Source organism: Pristiophorus japonicus, chromosome 3 (genome assembly GCF_044704955.1).
Source record: "Pristiophorus japonicus isolate sPriJap1 chromosome 3, sPriJap1.hap1, whole genome shotgun sequence".
NCBI lineage: Eukaryota > Metazoa > Chordata > Chondrichthyes > Pristiophoridae > Pristiophorus > Pristiophorus japonicus.
This window is the reverse complement of record NC_091979.1, coordinates 83,064,739-83,082,252: the sequence shown is the minus strand read 5'-3', so window position 1 is coordinate 83,082,252 and position 17,514 is coordinate 83,064,739. Positions and strand designations below refer to the sequence as shown.

Sequence of the window (17,514 nt, the reverse complement as noted above, 5' to 3'; positions counted from 1 at the left end):
CCTGCAGCGCCAATAAGGTGTTAATGGCCTTGCATTCATCACCCTTGATGGTGGACTCTTCGAGACCTCTGCGGACGTGTAGCTGCAGATGTGTGTGACCTGCTCTCTTGTAAGTTACTATTCAAAAACATCACTTTGTTCACAGTACTTGTAGCAGCACTTGTGCGCTGAGAGATTTGCTTAGTATTGTCACTGGTGGCAATGATCGCCTGGGCTATCGCTATGGCCTTACTCAAGGTTGGGGTCTCTACAGTCAAAAGTTTGCAAAGTATGGTTTCGTGGCCAATGCCAAGTACGAAAAAGTCTCTTGAGCATGTGCTCCAAATTCACAATGTCCTGCAAGGTGTCTTAGCTCGGCGACATAACTCGCCACTTCCTGGCCTTCAGACCTTTTGTAGGTGTAGAACCGGTACCTCGCCATCAGAACGCTTTCCTTCGGGTTCAAATGCTCTCGGACCAGTGACGTCATATGATTTCTCCGTGGGTTTCATTGGAGAGAGCAGATTCTTCATGAGGCCATACGTTGGTGCCCCACAGATGGTGAGGAGGATCGCCCTTTGTTTGGCAGCGCTGTCTTCCCCATCTAGCTCGTTGGCCACGAAGTATTGGTTGAATCGCTCCACAAAAGTTTCCCAATCATCTCCCGCCGAAAATTTCTCCAGGATGCCCATTGTTCTCTGCATCTTTGGGATTGCTATCTATATCTCGTTGTTGGGTATGGAGAAAGAGTCAGACTCTTTCTCCATATACTGTGAGCTCAAAGTAACGTGTGACAGTCTTTTATTGCTGGTCTCCAGAGTGCCTCTCCAGCCTGCGAAGCCTTCTTAAATACCTGTGCTCCCAAGGGATTATGGGATCTCTTGGGACTCCGGGGAATGAGCCCTCTGGTGGCTGTGCAGAGTGAATACAAGTCCACATATATAACAGAAAGCATGCAGATATCAAGCGCAGGCAGCGGAAAGAGCATGCGGCAAACCTGTCCCACCCACCCTTTCCCTCAACAACTATCTGTCCCACCTGTGACAGAGACTGTTGTTCTCGTATTGGACTGTTAGCCACCTAAGAACTCATTTTAAGAGCGGAAGCAAGTCCTCCATGATTCCGAGGGATTGCCTATGATGATGATTGAGGCCCTGCCTATCAAGAACAAATGACTTACTGCTGATGTGGGGCTATCATGTCAGTTGGAGGCGCAACATATTAAACACTCTGATTTACTGGCATTAAGAACTAATTCAATGATGGAAGCTGTAATAAAAAATGTTGGAATTACGTAGTCAGGTGCGGGACTCCAATCATGTGAATTCAAAGCAATTGGATTACATTTAGAATCCTCTTCTTCTCCTGTGTTCTGATGATTTTACTCATTTTAGGTGTAATAATAACTGAATACCATTGGTAAACAATAACACATTCAATAGGCCATTTACTGCTAGTTCAGAAAATGCCACGGTACAGACCATGGGTTAGATTTGCGACAGGTTTTACGACCGGTTTTCCACCTGGGCGAAGCACAAAAATGAATTTTTTTGGTGCTAAACGAGTTGCACAACATTTTGCGCCTGGGCGGAAATTTCGGTGGTGGTTGCGCCTGCCTGATGTTTTCACCGTTTGGATAATGTCAATCAGCATGCTTTGCTGCGCTATCATCCCGGGCGGAAAATTTGATGATATCGTCCATTTTACCATCCGCCTGGAAACTCGCCCGAAATAAATCAGTTGAACCCAGGTCGGACCCAGGACGTACCCGGTGCTAACTTGAAAATGGAGCATAAGTTCAGTTCATCAAAGGATTTGGAGAAGGAAGGCTGCGTTTTACACTGTGAAGTTTTATGTGAGTTTATAGTTTGTTTTAAAGGATATTTAAGGACATTAACAAAAATGGCAGCTATGTCCGCCATTATTCCTGGCTGCTTTTTCTATTCAGCGTCGAACTGGAAGAAGGCTTATTCATGAGAATTTTGAGCGTAATCGAAGAGTTCACAGACGTTTGGGGAGGGGGCCTTACACCCCACGAGTTTACAGGGAACATCGCTCATTCCTGCATCTGTCTGATGCACAGTGCGTTCGAACGCTGCGCTTCCGTAAAGAGGTGGTCATAGAGATATACCAGCTCATACAGGCAGACCTACAGCCTACCAGCAGCAACAGGACGGTACTGCCCATCGAGGTGAAGGTGACTGTAGCACTTGCATTCTATGCCTCTGGCTCCTTTCAGGCATCAGCGGGGGATATATGCTCCATCTCGCAGTACGCTACACATTGCTGCATTCACCAGGTGACTACTGCACTGTATGCACACAGGATGGATTTCATAAACTTCCCAATGACCAATGAGGCACAGAATGAGAGGCTGTAGGTTTTGGACGAATTGTTGGCTTTCCCAAGGTTCAGGGTGCCATTGACTGTATGCACATTGCCCTGTGAGCACCTTTGGAGGATCGAGAGGTTTATCGAAATCGAAAGGGATTCCACTCCATGAACGTACAGATCGTCTGCGACCATACTCAGCGCATCATGGCAGTAAATGCCCAAAATCCAGGGGGCATTCATGATGCTTTCATCTTGCGTGAGAGCAGTGTATCATACCTGTGCGAGCATCACCCACAAGGCCAGAGCTGGACGTTGGGGGACAAAGGTTACTGCCTCGCTAGCTGGCTCATGACCCCCCCTCCGGAACCCTCAGACAGAATCGCTATAATGCGATCCATATAGTCACACGCAACATTGTCAAACAGACAATTGGAGTGCTCAAGCAGTGCTTCTGATGCGTGGACCACTCTGGAGGCTGCCTGCAATACTCCCTTCAGCAGGTCTCGGAGTTAATTGTGGTATGTTGCATGTTACACAACTTAGTCATCATGAGGAAACAGGATTTGCCACTGGGGACTGCAGGACCACCTCAGGAGAGAGGGGAGGAGGATGAGGATGAGGAGCCTGGCGATGAACCCATGCCACCACCACCACCACCACCCCGCCCCCCACCACCGGGGAGGTCTCGTGGAGCTTTCGCCACTGCAAAAGCCTTAATTCAGCAGCTCAGTGTTCAACACTTTGCTTGAAGAGTGAACAGCATTGTTTGACTATTGCCTGGCCACATTATTCCCACTCTTATTCTGCAGATGAGACACTACACAGGAATGGTTAAGGTGAACAAAAGAATTTATTAAACATTGTAAACTTTTTGAACTTTCTAAATGTAATTGTGAAACTTTAATAAAATGCATTAAACATTATTGTGAACTTTTATAAAATAGTAACAAAACAACCCCTGCAACGAATGTCTTTTTACCTCCGGCACCTCCTCCTCCGCCCTCACCCTAACCCCGCTCCCTCGCATCCCGCTCCCTCGCATCATGACCCTACCCAAGTTGACACCAAGAGTTCATGCAGCAAGGCGACCAGCGTCCTGCTGTATTGAGGGGAGAGACAATGGAGACGTCATTTGTGGATCCATTGGAGAATCTCGAGGTATGGAAGGTCCGGCTTGTGAGTGATGAGCCTCTTGCTTGGCGTCGTCACTCACAGGTGATGTGGGTCTGGGTGTGACACTGGGGACTGCAGTGTCAAAGATGGAGGCCATCAATTGCGCGTGGGCATTGACAGCCTCGCAGGTTTCGCGGCCTGCACGGACAATCTGTGACCCGACCTCTGTCACTTTCACAGATAGTGCCACGATGCTTGCGAGAATCCTAGCCAATGCCTCTAGGAGCTGTCGGGTGAGTTGGACGCTCTCCCTGGACAATCCCATCATGTCCAGGTGTGCGTCTGCCTTTGCCGACTTACCCTCCGGAAAGACAGCATACGGGATTTCAACCCCGATAGTGTGTTGATGCATGCCACTTGTACTGGGGGCCTTGGATGGCTCAAAGCCCGAGAATGTTATGCCCTCGGACGAGGTACTATCCAACGGAAAAAGGGGTGTTGAGTGCATCGCCCCTCTGCCGCCCGGCTAACCCCTCCCCCACCCCGCCCGGAATAGGCTGCTCAGTCTGCTCCTCCTTGAAGTTCCTTGCCCTCGTTCCCCTCCTCCTGACAGCTTGAGGTGGAGGCTTCGGCACATGCGACTCATCTGGAAATAGAAAACAACAGCGAGTGGTTAGCAGCAGGGGAGGGGCAGGGTGACATGAGTAAGGTCACATAGCACAGGCTCATTTGAAGGACCTCCGCTACTCCATTATATGTAGTCCACAGACACTGCATCACATTGCCCCAACCCTAGTCCACAGACACTGCATCACATTGCCCCAACCCAGCCAGGATTTTGCAGGACTTACCTTCACTTTTGAATGGGGGCTCAGCACCCACAGGGGTAGCTGACCTCCTTGAGGCACCAATCAGACCAGCTACTTGTTCCTCCAGGTCTGTCAGAGGCATGGTTCTGGGCGGACCGCTGCCTGTCCGTCACTGCTCCCCGGTGGTTGTGGGACATCTTTCTCTGCAAAGGTGACAATTGGAATGGTTACCAGAGGGCCCATCTGCTCTTGTGGCACACACAGATAGCCATCAAAGCACTTATACCATGCTGTGTGCATTTAATAGCCCTGGAAGTTGTATGTGGTTCATGAGGAAGACATCGAAGTGCAGAAACATCTTTTAAGATCTCAGAAAGCAAGCTTACCAACATGTGTCCGATTTATAATTTAAGTAATGAAGGAGTGCATTAATAAAAATATTACTTACTCTAATGGTCATTGAACCTCTTGCGACACTGGGTGTGGGTCCTTTGGATGTCGTCGATACAAGACACTTCCTCAGCGATGGTAGTCCAAATGCAATAAAAAAATGCTGGGAGGTCTTTACTTCCACCCCTCAGGTTTCATTCCGCCCATCTCCTTTCCACAGAAGTGACCAGGGCCTCGTTGGCCTCATTGCTCGCTGCCAGCTCCCATCTCCTTCCATCATGACTGCATTCTAAAAATGGCTGATTCAGCCCTGGGTGTACTGCGCATGCGCGGGCGCTCCCTGACAGCTGACCAAAAGCTTGGGAAGAAAAAAAAAATGGCAAAAACAACAAAAAAAATTGCGTATGCGCAGGTGGTCACATTTTTTTTTTCCCCACTCGCAAATTTCGGCTCAGGTGCACAAATTCGGTTGTGCAATGCTGGATTTATCGCTATCACTTTTCACCGTTTGCCAAACTTTGAGAGCTCTGGCGGTAACGGTACCCCAGTACTAAAGAAAATGTTTTCGCCGTGATTATCGCCCAAAAACAGGCAAAATCGCTAAAACCCGAAATTCTATCCCCATGACTATTGCAAGCCCTCCTCTGCAAGACAATCAGAAAATCTTCCACCCATCATGTTTATATGTATTTTAACAGATGAAACTAGCTTTCATTCATCTCCTCTGTATGTGTTCATTGTTAATTTTCCCAGAACTTTCCTTTGAGACATTAACAATTTCTAATGTATTGGTGCTATTAAAGAACTTTTCTTCTCTTGCAATAGATACAAAAGCACATACTTCTTTCTTCTAGATTCACTAATTCTGATCATACCACAGTCTCGTTCATCTGAGTTATCCTCACAGTCATTCTCATGGTCACACACCCAGCTTCCAGGAATACAACGAAGATTGTCACAGCGGAATTCACTTTCGGTGCACTCACGAGGGCCTGAAATAAAACATAGCTCTATTAAATGGATTTGTGAAGTCACAAATTAACCTAAGAATTTCTCCTGACAATGTTATGTCATCTAAAACTCTAGTTTGTCAGAACAAAACATACCACTGTGGAAGTTAGAAAATGCTAATGGATTTTGATGATTACATAAGCTATCTGTCTTCTGGATAAATCCAACAGCGAGTATATTTAATGCTAGATTCAGGCTCACATCCAGTTTGGGTTAAAGGACCAGTTGTCTAGCTTAAATTATGTTCTGCATTGAAATTATCCATTATTTTTCACGTTATTTTTCAATAGCAGCATCATTTTATCCATCACTACAAGAAATCTAAAGTGTACACTGATTACTTTACTCTTTTTCAATATTGGGTAACTTTGAATTCCCATCTGCATTGGGAGCTTTCACTGCTCTCGGCCAGTAATCAATAAATTTCTTCCCATTTCTCTCTGCTAACTTATTACACAGTTATTTTTGAAATTCAGTACACAGGTACATGATTGACTGCTACTTTGTAATACCAAGTTCAGTTCAGGAGAGTTGACCATGTTGGTCACTGTACAAGTACAACACATGCCACAGAACCAAAGCATTTACAACAAACTACTGATTGCTTCAAAGCATCACAGTTTGCCAGTGGTTGGTAAGTAAACAGACCAAAAGAACATTGGAAGGGTTGAATGGAATCAATTTGTACACTATCCAAGGAACTATAGATCAGTCAGCTTAACATTCATAATAGGAAAAATAATGCAATCCCTACTAAAGGAGAAAATAGAGGTCTTTAAAATAATGACAGGTTTCGATAGAGTAGACAGTGTTTTTTCACTTGTGGGAAAGAGCAAAACCAGAGGCTATCAATATAAGATCGTCACCAAAAAATCAAATAGGGAATTCAGAAGAAACTTTTTTACCCAGAGAATGGTGAGAATGTGGAACATGCTACCACAGGGAGCAGTTGAGGCAAATGCATTAGATGCATTTAAGGGGAAGCTAGATAAACATATGAGGGAGAAGGGAATAGAGGGTTATACTGATAGTTAGATGAGGGTGGATGGGTGGAGCTCCAAGTGGAGCATAAATACCAGCATGGACTGGTTGGCCTGTTTCTGTTCTGTGCTGCATATTTTATATAATTTATGTAATCTATGTTTCAGATGTTATTACATACTGCAGTTGTGCTCATCAGAATTGTCTCCACAGTCATTTTCTTCATCACACTTCCAGCGGAGTGGGATACACCGATGATTGTCACAGCGGAAATCACCCATTGGATTGCAAGTAAGATCCTCTATAAAAATAAGTACAGAAAATACAAATTTACTTCAATTACTTCAACTACTCTTGGGGTGCAATTTTTCTTTTGAATTATGTTCTAAAACACTGCCTGATTGCACAAGTTAGGAACATTAGAACAGGAGTAGGCCATTTAGCCTCTCGAGCCTGTTCAGCCATTCAATGAGATCATGGCTGATTTGCAAACTAACTCCAAATACCCACCTTTGGCCCATATCCCTTAATACCTTTGGTCAACAAAAAGCTATCAATCTCTGATTTAAAATTAACAATTGATCTAGCATCAATTGCCATTTGCGGGAGAGAGTTCCAAACTTCTATCACCCTTTGTGCGTAGAAGTGTTTCCTAATTTCACTTCTGAAAGGTCTGGCTTTAATTTTTAAACTATGCCCCCAGTCCTAGAATCCCCAACCAGCAGAAATAGTTTCTCTCTATGTACCCTATCTGTTCCCATTAATATCTTGAAAACTTCGATCAGATCACCCCTTAACTTTCTAAATTCGAGGGAATGCAACCCTAACTTGTGTATGTTGTGTATCTGTAAAGCATGCACTCCCATGTTCCGCCACCAGGGAGTGCATCCCCTGAAGTCCCAAGGGATCCCAGCATCCCTTGGGAGCACTGTATATAAGCCGGCCCCTAAGGCCTGTTCCTCACTCTGGAGTGTCTTAATAAAGACTGAGGTCACTGTTACTTTAACCTCCCTGTGTGCAGTCTCATCGGTGTCAGGAATACCACAACTGGCGACGAGTATACGAATCCAATGCAAAGATGCAGCAAACTGTGGGCATCCTGGAAAAGTTCTCGGAGGGTGATGACTGGGAAGCCTATGTCGAACGGCTAGACCAGTACTTTGAAGCCAACGAGCTGGACGGAGAAGGAAACGCTGCAAAAAGGAAAGTGGTCTTCCTCACGGTCTGCGGGGCACCGACCTACAGCTTCATGAAAAATCTTCTGGCTCCGGTGAAACCCACAGATAAGCCGTATGAGGAACTGTGTACACTGGTTCGGGAGCATCTTAACCCGAGGGAGAGCTTGCTGATGGCGAGGTATCGGTTCGACACGTGCCAGTGATCTGAAGGTCAGGAAATGACGAGCTACGTCGCCAAGCGAAGGCAACTTGCAGGACAATGTGAGTTTGATGGCTACCTGAAGCAAATGCTGAGAGACTTTTTTGTACTGGGCATTGGCCACGAGACCATCCTACGAAAACTTTTGACTGTAGAGATACCAACTCTCAGTAAGGCCATTGCGATAGCATAGGCGTTTATGTCCACCAGTGATGACACCAAAAAAATCTCTCAGCACACAAGTGCTAGCAATGTTCATAAATTAACTGGAACTGTGTTTGTGAGCAGAAATGTACAGGGCAGAAACCACGAGTCTGCAACTGCCAGCAGGCCTCAGGTGACCCAGATGACTCAAGAGTTGCAACAAAGGATGAATGCAAGGCAATTCATACCTTCTTGGCGTTGTGGAGACTTCCATTCAGTCTATTCAAGCCGCTTCAAAGGGCATGTTTGCAAGAGCAGTGAAACAATGGGGTACCTCCAACGAGCTTGCACACGAGCTGCAAGCTCTTCAAAACCTGCTAACCACCACGTGGCAGAGGAAGATCGGTCCATGGTGGATCAAAGCAATTTTGAGCCTCAGAGAGAGGAGGCAGATGTTGAAGTACACGGGGTGCACACATTTTCAATGAAATGTCCACCTATAATGTTAAATGTTAAATTGAATGGCTTACCGTAGCCATGGAACTGGACACTGGCGCTAGCCAATCCATCATGAGTAAAAAGATGTTTGAGAGACTGTGGTGCAACAAGGCACCCAGACCAGCCCTGAGCCCCATCCACACGAAACTGAGAACATACACCAAAGAACTCATCACTGTCCTGGGCAGTGCCATGGTCAAGGTCACCTACGAGGGCGCGGTGCACGAACTGCCGCTCTGGATTGTCCCGGCCGCTGGCCCCACACTGCTTGGAAGGAGCTGGCTGGGCAAAATCCTGTCGATGAGGCCTCATGTACCCAGTTCTTAACAAATTTCCCTCCCTTTTTGAGCCAGGCATTGGAAACTTTTCCGGGGCGAAGGTGCGGATGCACTTGGTCCCAGAGGCATGACCCATTCACCACAAGGCGCGAGTGGTACCTCACATGATGAGGGAGAGAGTGGAGAGAGAGTGGAAATCGAGCTGGACAGGCTGCAACGCGAAGGCATCATCTCCCCAGTGGAATTCAGCGAGTGGGCCAGTCTGATTGTTCCAGTACTCAAAAGTAATGGCACCGTCAGGATTTGTGACGATTATAAAGTAACTATTAATCGTTTCTTGCTGCAGGATCAATACCCGCTACCTAAGGCGGACGACCTATTTACGATGCTGGCAGGAGGCAAGACGTTCACCAAGCTCGACCTGACTTCAGCCTTCATGACGTAGGAGCTGGAGGAGTCTTCGAAGGGCCTCACCTGCATCAACACGCACAAGGGACTGTTCATCTACAACAGATGCCCGTTTGGAATTCGGTCAGCTGCAGCGATCTTCCAGAGAAACATGGAGAGCCTACTCAAGTCGGTACCACGCACGGTGATTTTTCAGGACGACATATTGGTCATGGGTCGGGACACCGTCGAGCACCTACAAAACCTGGAGGAGGTCCTCCAGCGACTGGATCGCGTAGGGCTGCGGCTGAAGAGGTTGAAATGCGTCTTCATGGCAACAGAAGTGGAGTTTTTGGGGAGAAAGATCGCGACGGACGGCATTCGGCCCACAGATGCCAAGACAGAGGCTATCAGGAACGCGCCCAGGCCACAGAACATCACGGACCTGCGGTCGTTCCTGGGATTCCTCAACTATTTTGCTAACTTCCTACCGGGGTTAAGCACCCTCTTAAAGCCCCTACATGTGTTATTGCGTAAAGGTGAGAACTGGGTATGGGGAAAAAACCAAGTAATTGCTTTTGAGAAAGCCAGATACATTTTATGCTCCAACAAGCTGCTTGTATTGTATAACCCGTGTAAAAGACTTGTGCTAGCATGTGATGCGTCGTCGTACGGAGTAGGGTGTGTATTACAATAAGCTAACGTTGCGGGGAAGTTGCAACCTGTCGCTTATGCCTCCAGGAATTTGTCTAAGGCCGAGAGGGCCTACAGCATGATTGGAAAAGAGGCATTAGCATGTGTGTTCGGGGTAAAGAAAATGCATCAGTACCTCTTTGGCCTCAAATTTGAGCTGGAAACCGATCACAGGCCCCTCATATCCCTGTTCGCTGAAAACAAGGGGATAAATACTACTGTCTCAGCCCGCATACAAAGGTGGGCACTCGCGTTATCAGCGTATAACTATACCATCCGCCATAGGCCAGGCACAGAGAACTGTGTGGATGCTCTCAGTGCGGATGCTACCATTGCCCACCACGGGGGTGGAAATGGTGCAGCCTGCAGACTTGTTGATGGTCATGGAAGCGTTTGAAAATGATAAATCACCTGTCACGGCCTGCCAGATTAGGACTTGGACCAGCCAAGATCCTCTGCTGTCCCGAGTAAAAAAACTGTGTACTGCATGGGAGCTGGGCCAGCATCCCCGTTGAAATGCAAAAGCTAATCAAGCCGTTCCAGCAGCGAAAGGACGAGCTGTCCATTCAGGCAGACTGCCTGTGTGGGGTAACCGCGTAGTACTACCCAAAAAGGACAGGGAGACGTTCATCTTTGATCTCCACAGCACACACCCGGGTATAGTAATGATGAAAGCGAGAGCCAGATCCCATGTGTGGTGGCCCGGTATCGACTCTGACTTAGAGTCCTGTGTACGGCAATGCAGTGTGTGTGCTCAGTTGAGCAATGCGTCCAGAGCACCACTAAGTTTGTGGTCCTGGCCCTCCAGATCATGGTTAAGGTTCCATGTCGACGATGCGGGTCCGTTTCTCGGTAAAATGTTCTTGGTGGTGGTGGATGCTTTTTCAAAATGGATTGAATGTGAAATAATGTCGGGAAGCACTGTCACCGCCACCATTGAAAGCCTGAGAGCGATGTTTGCCACCCACGGCCTGCCTGACATACTGGTCAGTGACACCGGGCCATATTTCACCAGTGCCGAATTTAAAGAATTCATGACCCGCAATGGGATCAAACATGTCACTTCGGCCCCGTTTAAACCAGCCTCCAATGAGGCAAGCAGAGCGGGCAGTACAAACAATCAAACAGAGCCTTAAACGAGTCACAGAAGACTCACTTCAAACCCGCCTGTCTCGAATACAGCTCAGCTACCGCACGAGACCCCACTCGCTCACAGGGGTGCCCCCGGCTGAGCTACTCATGAAAAGGACACTTAAAACCAGACTCTCACTGGTTCACCCCAACCTGCATGATCAGGTAGAGAGCAGGTGGCAGCAACAAAATGTAAATGATGGTCGCACCACTGTCACCGGAAATTGATCTGAATTACCCTGTGTACGTGCTAATCTATGGACATGGTCCCAAGTGGATCGCGGGCACGGTGATAGCTAAAGAAGGGTGTTTATAGTCAAACTAGACAATGAACAAATTTGTAGAAAGCACCTGGACCAAACGAGGCTGCGGTTCACAGACTGCCCTGAACAACCCACAGCAGACACCACCTTTTTCGAGCCCACAACACACACTCAAAGGATCAACAACACCACCCCAGACCAGGAAATCGAACCCATCACGCCCAACAGCCCAGCAAGGCCAGGCTCACCCAGCAGCCCTGCAGGGCCAACAACACGCAGCCCAGCAAGGGCACAGCCAAATCACCAGAACAGACGTTTGTACTGAGGCGGTCCACCAGGGAAAGAAAGGCTCCCAACCGCCTCACCTTGTAAATAGTTTTCACTTTGACTTTGGGTGGGGGGGGGGCGGTGGGCAGTGGGGGAGTGATGTTGTGTATCTGTAAAGCATGCACTCCCATGTTCCGCCACCAGGGAGTGCATCCCCTGAAGTCCCAAGGGATCCCAGCATCCTTTTGGAGCACGGTATATAAGTCAGCCCCTAAGGCCTGTTCCTCACTCTGAAGTGACTTAATAAAGACTGAGGTCACTGTTACTTTAACCTCCCTGTGTGCAGTCTCATCTGTGTCAGGAACACAACAATGCAATCTCTCTTCCTGACTTAACCCTGAAGTCCAGGTATCATTCTGGTCAACCTACGTTGCACTCCCTCCAAGGCCAATATATCTTCCGAAGGTGTGGTGCCCAGACTGCTCACAGTACTCGAGGTGTGGTCTAACCAGGGCTTTGTATAGCTGTAGCATAACTTCTACCCCTTTGTATTCTAGTCCTCTAGATATAAAGGCCAGCATTCCATTATTCTTTTTGATTTTTTTCTGTACCTGTTCATGACATTTTAATGATCTATGTACCTGGACCTCCAAGTCTCTTTGAACCTCCACTGTTTTTCACCATTCAGAAAGTATCCTATTCTATTTTTTTTAAGCGGATGACTTCACATTTGCCTACATTGAAATCCATTTGCCACAGTTTTGCTCATTCACTTAATTTGTCAATAATTTTGTAATTTTATGCTTTCATCTACACTGCCTACAATGCTACCTACATTTGTTTCATTGGCAAATTTGGATACATAACTATGCCATCATCTACGCCGTTAATAAATACTATGAATAGTTGAGGCCCTGCGGGACATTACGAGTCACGTCCTGCCAATTTGGGCACCTACCCATTATCCCTACTCTGTGTCTCCTGCTGCTTAGCTAATTTCCTAACCAGGTCAATAATTTTCCTTCAATTCCTGTTCATGGACGATTTTACATTCAACGATATGCAAATGAGTTTGAGCAAAAAAATCACTTCTGCAAACTAGCACAATTGGCAAATATATATGCATTATGTATAGGACCTGTGACATAGAACAATAGAATTCAAATGACATTCAACTAACCTGACCTTCAGTTATCCACAAGCAATTGTGTTCTATGTGGGCTGTAATGGTCAAATATTTCTGAAATATTGGTGGTTTCTTGTCAAATAATTGGTTTACATTAGAAAAGTCCTGGTGATTATCAGCACTTGCTGCTACTATAGCACAACATTTTTTGCTTGACATAGCAAGACATGACCAGAATTTAGTATTATCCAAACAATCAGGGGTCCTAAAGTAAAAATATACAAGACAATTTTATATTGTGTTAGAGCTTCCTCTTGTGGCAGAAAAGGAGTATTCCAACAATATTAAACTTGATTGTAGTGCAATCCTTGGTCCCCTGTCACAGGTCCTATATATAATGCATTACTGCAGATTCCAGAACCCTATCATACTTAGCAATAAAAAAACTATAATCTAACACATTTATACTGGTACTTTATTAAATTGTTCTTTGTGGTTGTATGGAACAATGTTACTTCTTTTCCCTGCAGGCAAAGAGCAAGCAGTCTGGCAAATCATTAAGGAACAAAAATTAAGGACCCAGTAGGCCTAATATTAGCTTTCTATAATCATCACAGGTCCAATTTCCGGGACCGAATTACTCATGGAAGCCGCAAGCTGAAGCCCAACACTAAATATCATAATCTCCATGGTGACTGGTAGTTAGGCTTCAGATGAAGAAGAAAATTAAGGGAAAATACATAGTGATCTATTCCATCTGGCTCAGGGGACAAAAAGCAATGAGGGAAAAACTTGGTTTTAAAAGCTACAATGTGATGTCCGTTGCAGGCGATACCACCACAAACACCATTTTCCAAACTAGCAGGTAGGTCCAAATCAATACAAATAATCCCCTTAATTAAATAGGGCTCGCAAATTACGGCCTCCCCGAGTCCGTACTGAGTATCTATGGACCTGGGAAGGCTTTGCAAAAGCCGGTTTTCAGTGCACAATGCGCATGCACTGAAAAGAGGCTTTTCCGATCTGTCATGCTGGAGCTTGACAAATCCAACGCATATCGAGAGCGAGGACATTTGCAAGAGGCATTTGTCCAGGAGCACCACCGTGAGCAGCCGGGGATCGTTCTCATGAAGGCCATAGCCAGATCCCACGTCTGGTGGCCTGGTATTGACGTGGACTTTGGAGCTCTGCGTCCGAAGGTGCACCATTTGTGCCCAACTCAGCAATGCCCCCAGGGAGGCTCCACTGAGCCCCCTGGCCCTGGCCTACCAAACCATGGTCGCGGGTGCACGTAGACTATGCAGGCCCATTCATGGGAAAAATGTTCCTCGTAGTTGTAGATGCATTTTCAAAATGGATCGAATGCACCATTTTAAACTTGAGCACAACCTCCACCACTGTGGAGAGCCTCGCAGCCATGTTTGCAACGCACGGAATCCCTGACATATTGGTCAGTGACAATGGTCCGTGCTTCACCAGCGCAGAATTCCAAGATTTTATAATTGACCACGGCATAAATCATGTCAAGACGGCACCATTCAAGCCGGCCTCCAACGGCCAGGCGGAGAGAGCAGTGCAAATCATTAAACAAGGCATGCTTAAAATCCAAGGTCCCAATGCAGGGTCGCCTGTCACGACTGCTGCTGGCATACAGATCTCGTTCGCACTCATTGACTGGGATCCCCCCCACGCAACTGTTGATGAAAAGGACTTTAAAGACAAGGCTCTCATTAATCCTCCCAGACATGCACAAAATCATTGAGGCAAAGTGCCGTAAGCTGACTGAGTACCATGACAGAAATTCGAGGGGGAGATGGAATGAGATAGGGGACAAAGTGTTTGTACTAAACTATGGCAGGGGTCCCAAATGGCTTGCAGGGACAGTAACGGGCAAGGAAGGAAACAGGCTACTGGTCATACAAATGGACAATGGCAAAACCTGCCGGAGGCATGTAGACCAAGTCAAAGGCAGATTTACCAACAACACTGTGGAACCAGAGGCAGACTACAATGTGGAACTCGCACCACACCTGGTGGACAGACAGAGGGAACAACCTGAGGAAAGGGCAATCCCAGGTGAGTCAACAACAATCACACCAATCGAAACAGACAGCCCAGGCGAGATACCAGCAACCACACCCAAAGAAAAACAGACACCAAGGCAAACAACTGAACCACAACTCAGACGCTCCACGCGAGAGCGTAGATCACCTGAGAGACTGAACGTATAAAGACAATAAGACCTTGGGCGAGGGTGATGCCATGTATCTTACATTATTATATATAACTGCATCCTAACATGCTATACATGACTGTAATAAGATATGACCTGTAACCACCAGCATACCTTACCACCTGGGGTGCACTTGCAAGAGACAGGTATATAAGGACAGGTCTCAGGCAAGTGCAGCATTCCAGAGCTGTGAAATAAAGGTGCAGGTCCAGAGTGACCTTGACTTCACTACATGCCTTGTGTGAATCTGTACTGAGGGGACAGGACTTTACACTCTCTCTCCCTCTCCCCTCTCCCTCTCTCCCTCTCCCCTATATAATGGGTTATGGGGAGCGGGCAGGGAAGTGGACCTGAGGCCATGATCATATTAAATGGCGGAGCAGGCTCGAGGGGCTGTATGGCCTACTACTCATTCTATTTCTTATGTTCAATTGAGTGCTGTCCTTTTATGGCCATGAACACTTCCTCAATTAGCATGCAAGGGCCACAATAGGTCAACAGGTGCCATCCCCAAAACTACAAAAAAAAAACGCCTAAATCTTGTGCATGCGCAGTGGAGGCCCTCCGAAAAAACCCGAGTGGCGAGGCCTCCACATGACGCATTCTGATGACGCTTGCCACCGAGTCCCGCTCGCTGACTGACGCCCACTGCCGCTCCCCACACAACGGCGACCAAAGCGGCTCCCAACGAGACCAGGCGACAGCAGGCGCCAGAAACAGCCCTTGGAACTTTGAATTTTCATTCCAGAACGGCAGAGTTCCTGTAGAACATCTAGGCCCAGAAATTGCGGTCGGAGGTTTCCCGTGGGCGGATGCCTCCGACCTGAAAAATTTCTGCGGAAGTACCTGATGGTCCCGGAGGAGCATGAGATTCTGTTGGGGAGGCCTTCTCTTTCTGCGCAGCGAAGAGCGTTCCCGTCTTTGAGGTTCCCACGCAGAAGGTGCAGTCACGTGTGACTGCTCAACCAATCTTGCGCCTGATAAAAGCTGGCGCATAGCCTACTTTTACAGGTGTAATAGTTTAAAAACATACAAAAATATAATTACATTAAATTAAAACACATTTTATTGTTTAAAAACCCTGCTCACTAAGGTAAGTTTATTTTTAAACCTAATTACAAAACTTTTTTAAAAATCGGAAAAATATATATTTTTTAAGGCATTTATTAACTTTAATTTCAATTAATTTTAATTATGTGAGGTATGTTTTTTATTTTTTTATTGTGTTTGTTTTTTCTCATTGCTAGTAATGATAATGCTGTGGAATACTGTACCTGATTGGTTGAGCAGTCACACGTGACTGCACCTTCTGCGTGGGAACCTCAAAGACGGGAACGCTCTTCGCTGCGCAGAAAGAGAAGGCCTCCCCAACAGAATCTCATGCTCCTCCGGGACCATCAGGTACTTCCGCAGAAATTTTTCAGGTCGGAGGCATCCGCCCACGGGAAACCTCCGACCGCAATTTCTGGGCCTAGATGTTCTACAGGAACTCTGCCATTCTGGAATGAAAATTCAAAGTTCCAAGGGCTGTTTCTGGCACCCGCTGTCGCCTGGTCTCGTCGGGAGCCGCTTTGGTCGCCGTTGTGTGGGCAGCGGCGGGAGCGGCAGTCAGCGAGCGGGACTCGGTGGCGTCATCAGAATGCGTCATGTGGAGGCCTCGCCACTCGGGTTTTTTCGGAGGGCCTCCACTGCGCATGCACAGGATTTAGGCGTTTTTTTTTTGTAGTTTTGGGGATGGCACCTGTAGACCTTTTGTGGCCCTTGCATGCTAATTGATTGGAGATGGAGCACGCGGTATCCACCGGTAGGTTCGCGGCCTTCCGCGAGAGGTGGGCACCGGAGGGACTGGAGTGCATCATCACGCCCGGCAACCAAATTTTAATTTGATTTTACGTTTTAAAGTTTAATTTGTTTTAATTGCCGGTGCTTTTAGTGTCCCCCTCCCCTTTTATAGGGGGCACTGGGAAAAAAAAGTGATTTAGTGCCCAAAAAAAAACCCAAAGAAAAAAAAAAAGAGGGCCTTGTAAATGTCTGGTGTGTCATCCAGGGCGGGTGGTACCGATTAATGATTTTGTTTTGCAGATAAACTCCAAAAAGAGTTGCATGCTAATTGAGGAAGTGTTCATGGCCATAAAAGGACAGCACTCAATTGCACCTGCGAGGGGAGAGGAGAGAGGGGGGACAGAGAAGAGACAGAGGACAGAGGACAGAGGACAGAGGACAGAGGACAGAGGACAGAGGACAGAGGACAGACAGAAGAGAGAAGAGAGAAGCGAGCATAAGAACATAAGAAATAGAATGACTAGTAGGCCATACAGCCCCTCGAGCCTGCTCCGCCATTTAATATGATCATGGCCTCAGGTCCACTTCCCTGCCCGCTCCCCATAACCCATTATATAGAGAGGAGAGAGGGGAGAGGGGAGAGGGGAGAGGGGAGAGGGGAGAGGGGAGAGGGGAGAGGGGAGAGGGGAGAGGGGAGAGGGGAGAGGGGAGAGGGGAG

General features: G+C 47.1%; 1 protein-coding gene across 1 annotated transcript in view; it reads right to left on the bottom strand.

The window, feature by feature from the left end:
- Positions 1-17,514, bottom strand: part of lrp2a (low density lipoprotein receptor-related protein 2a) — a 522,167-nt gene that overhangs the window by 105,289 nt on the left and 399,364 nt on the right. Inside the window, exons 59-60 of the mRNA XM_070873618.1 lie at positions 6,799-6,918; positions 5,501-5,617 (exon numbers count right to left, since the gene is read on the bottom strand). Coding sequence (XP_070729719.1) covers positions 5,501-5,617; positions 6,799-6,918 — 237 coding nt within the window. The remainder of the gene's footprint in view (positions 1-5,500; positions 5,618-6,798; positions 6,919-17,514) is intronic.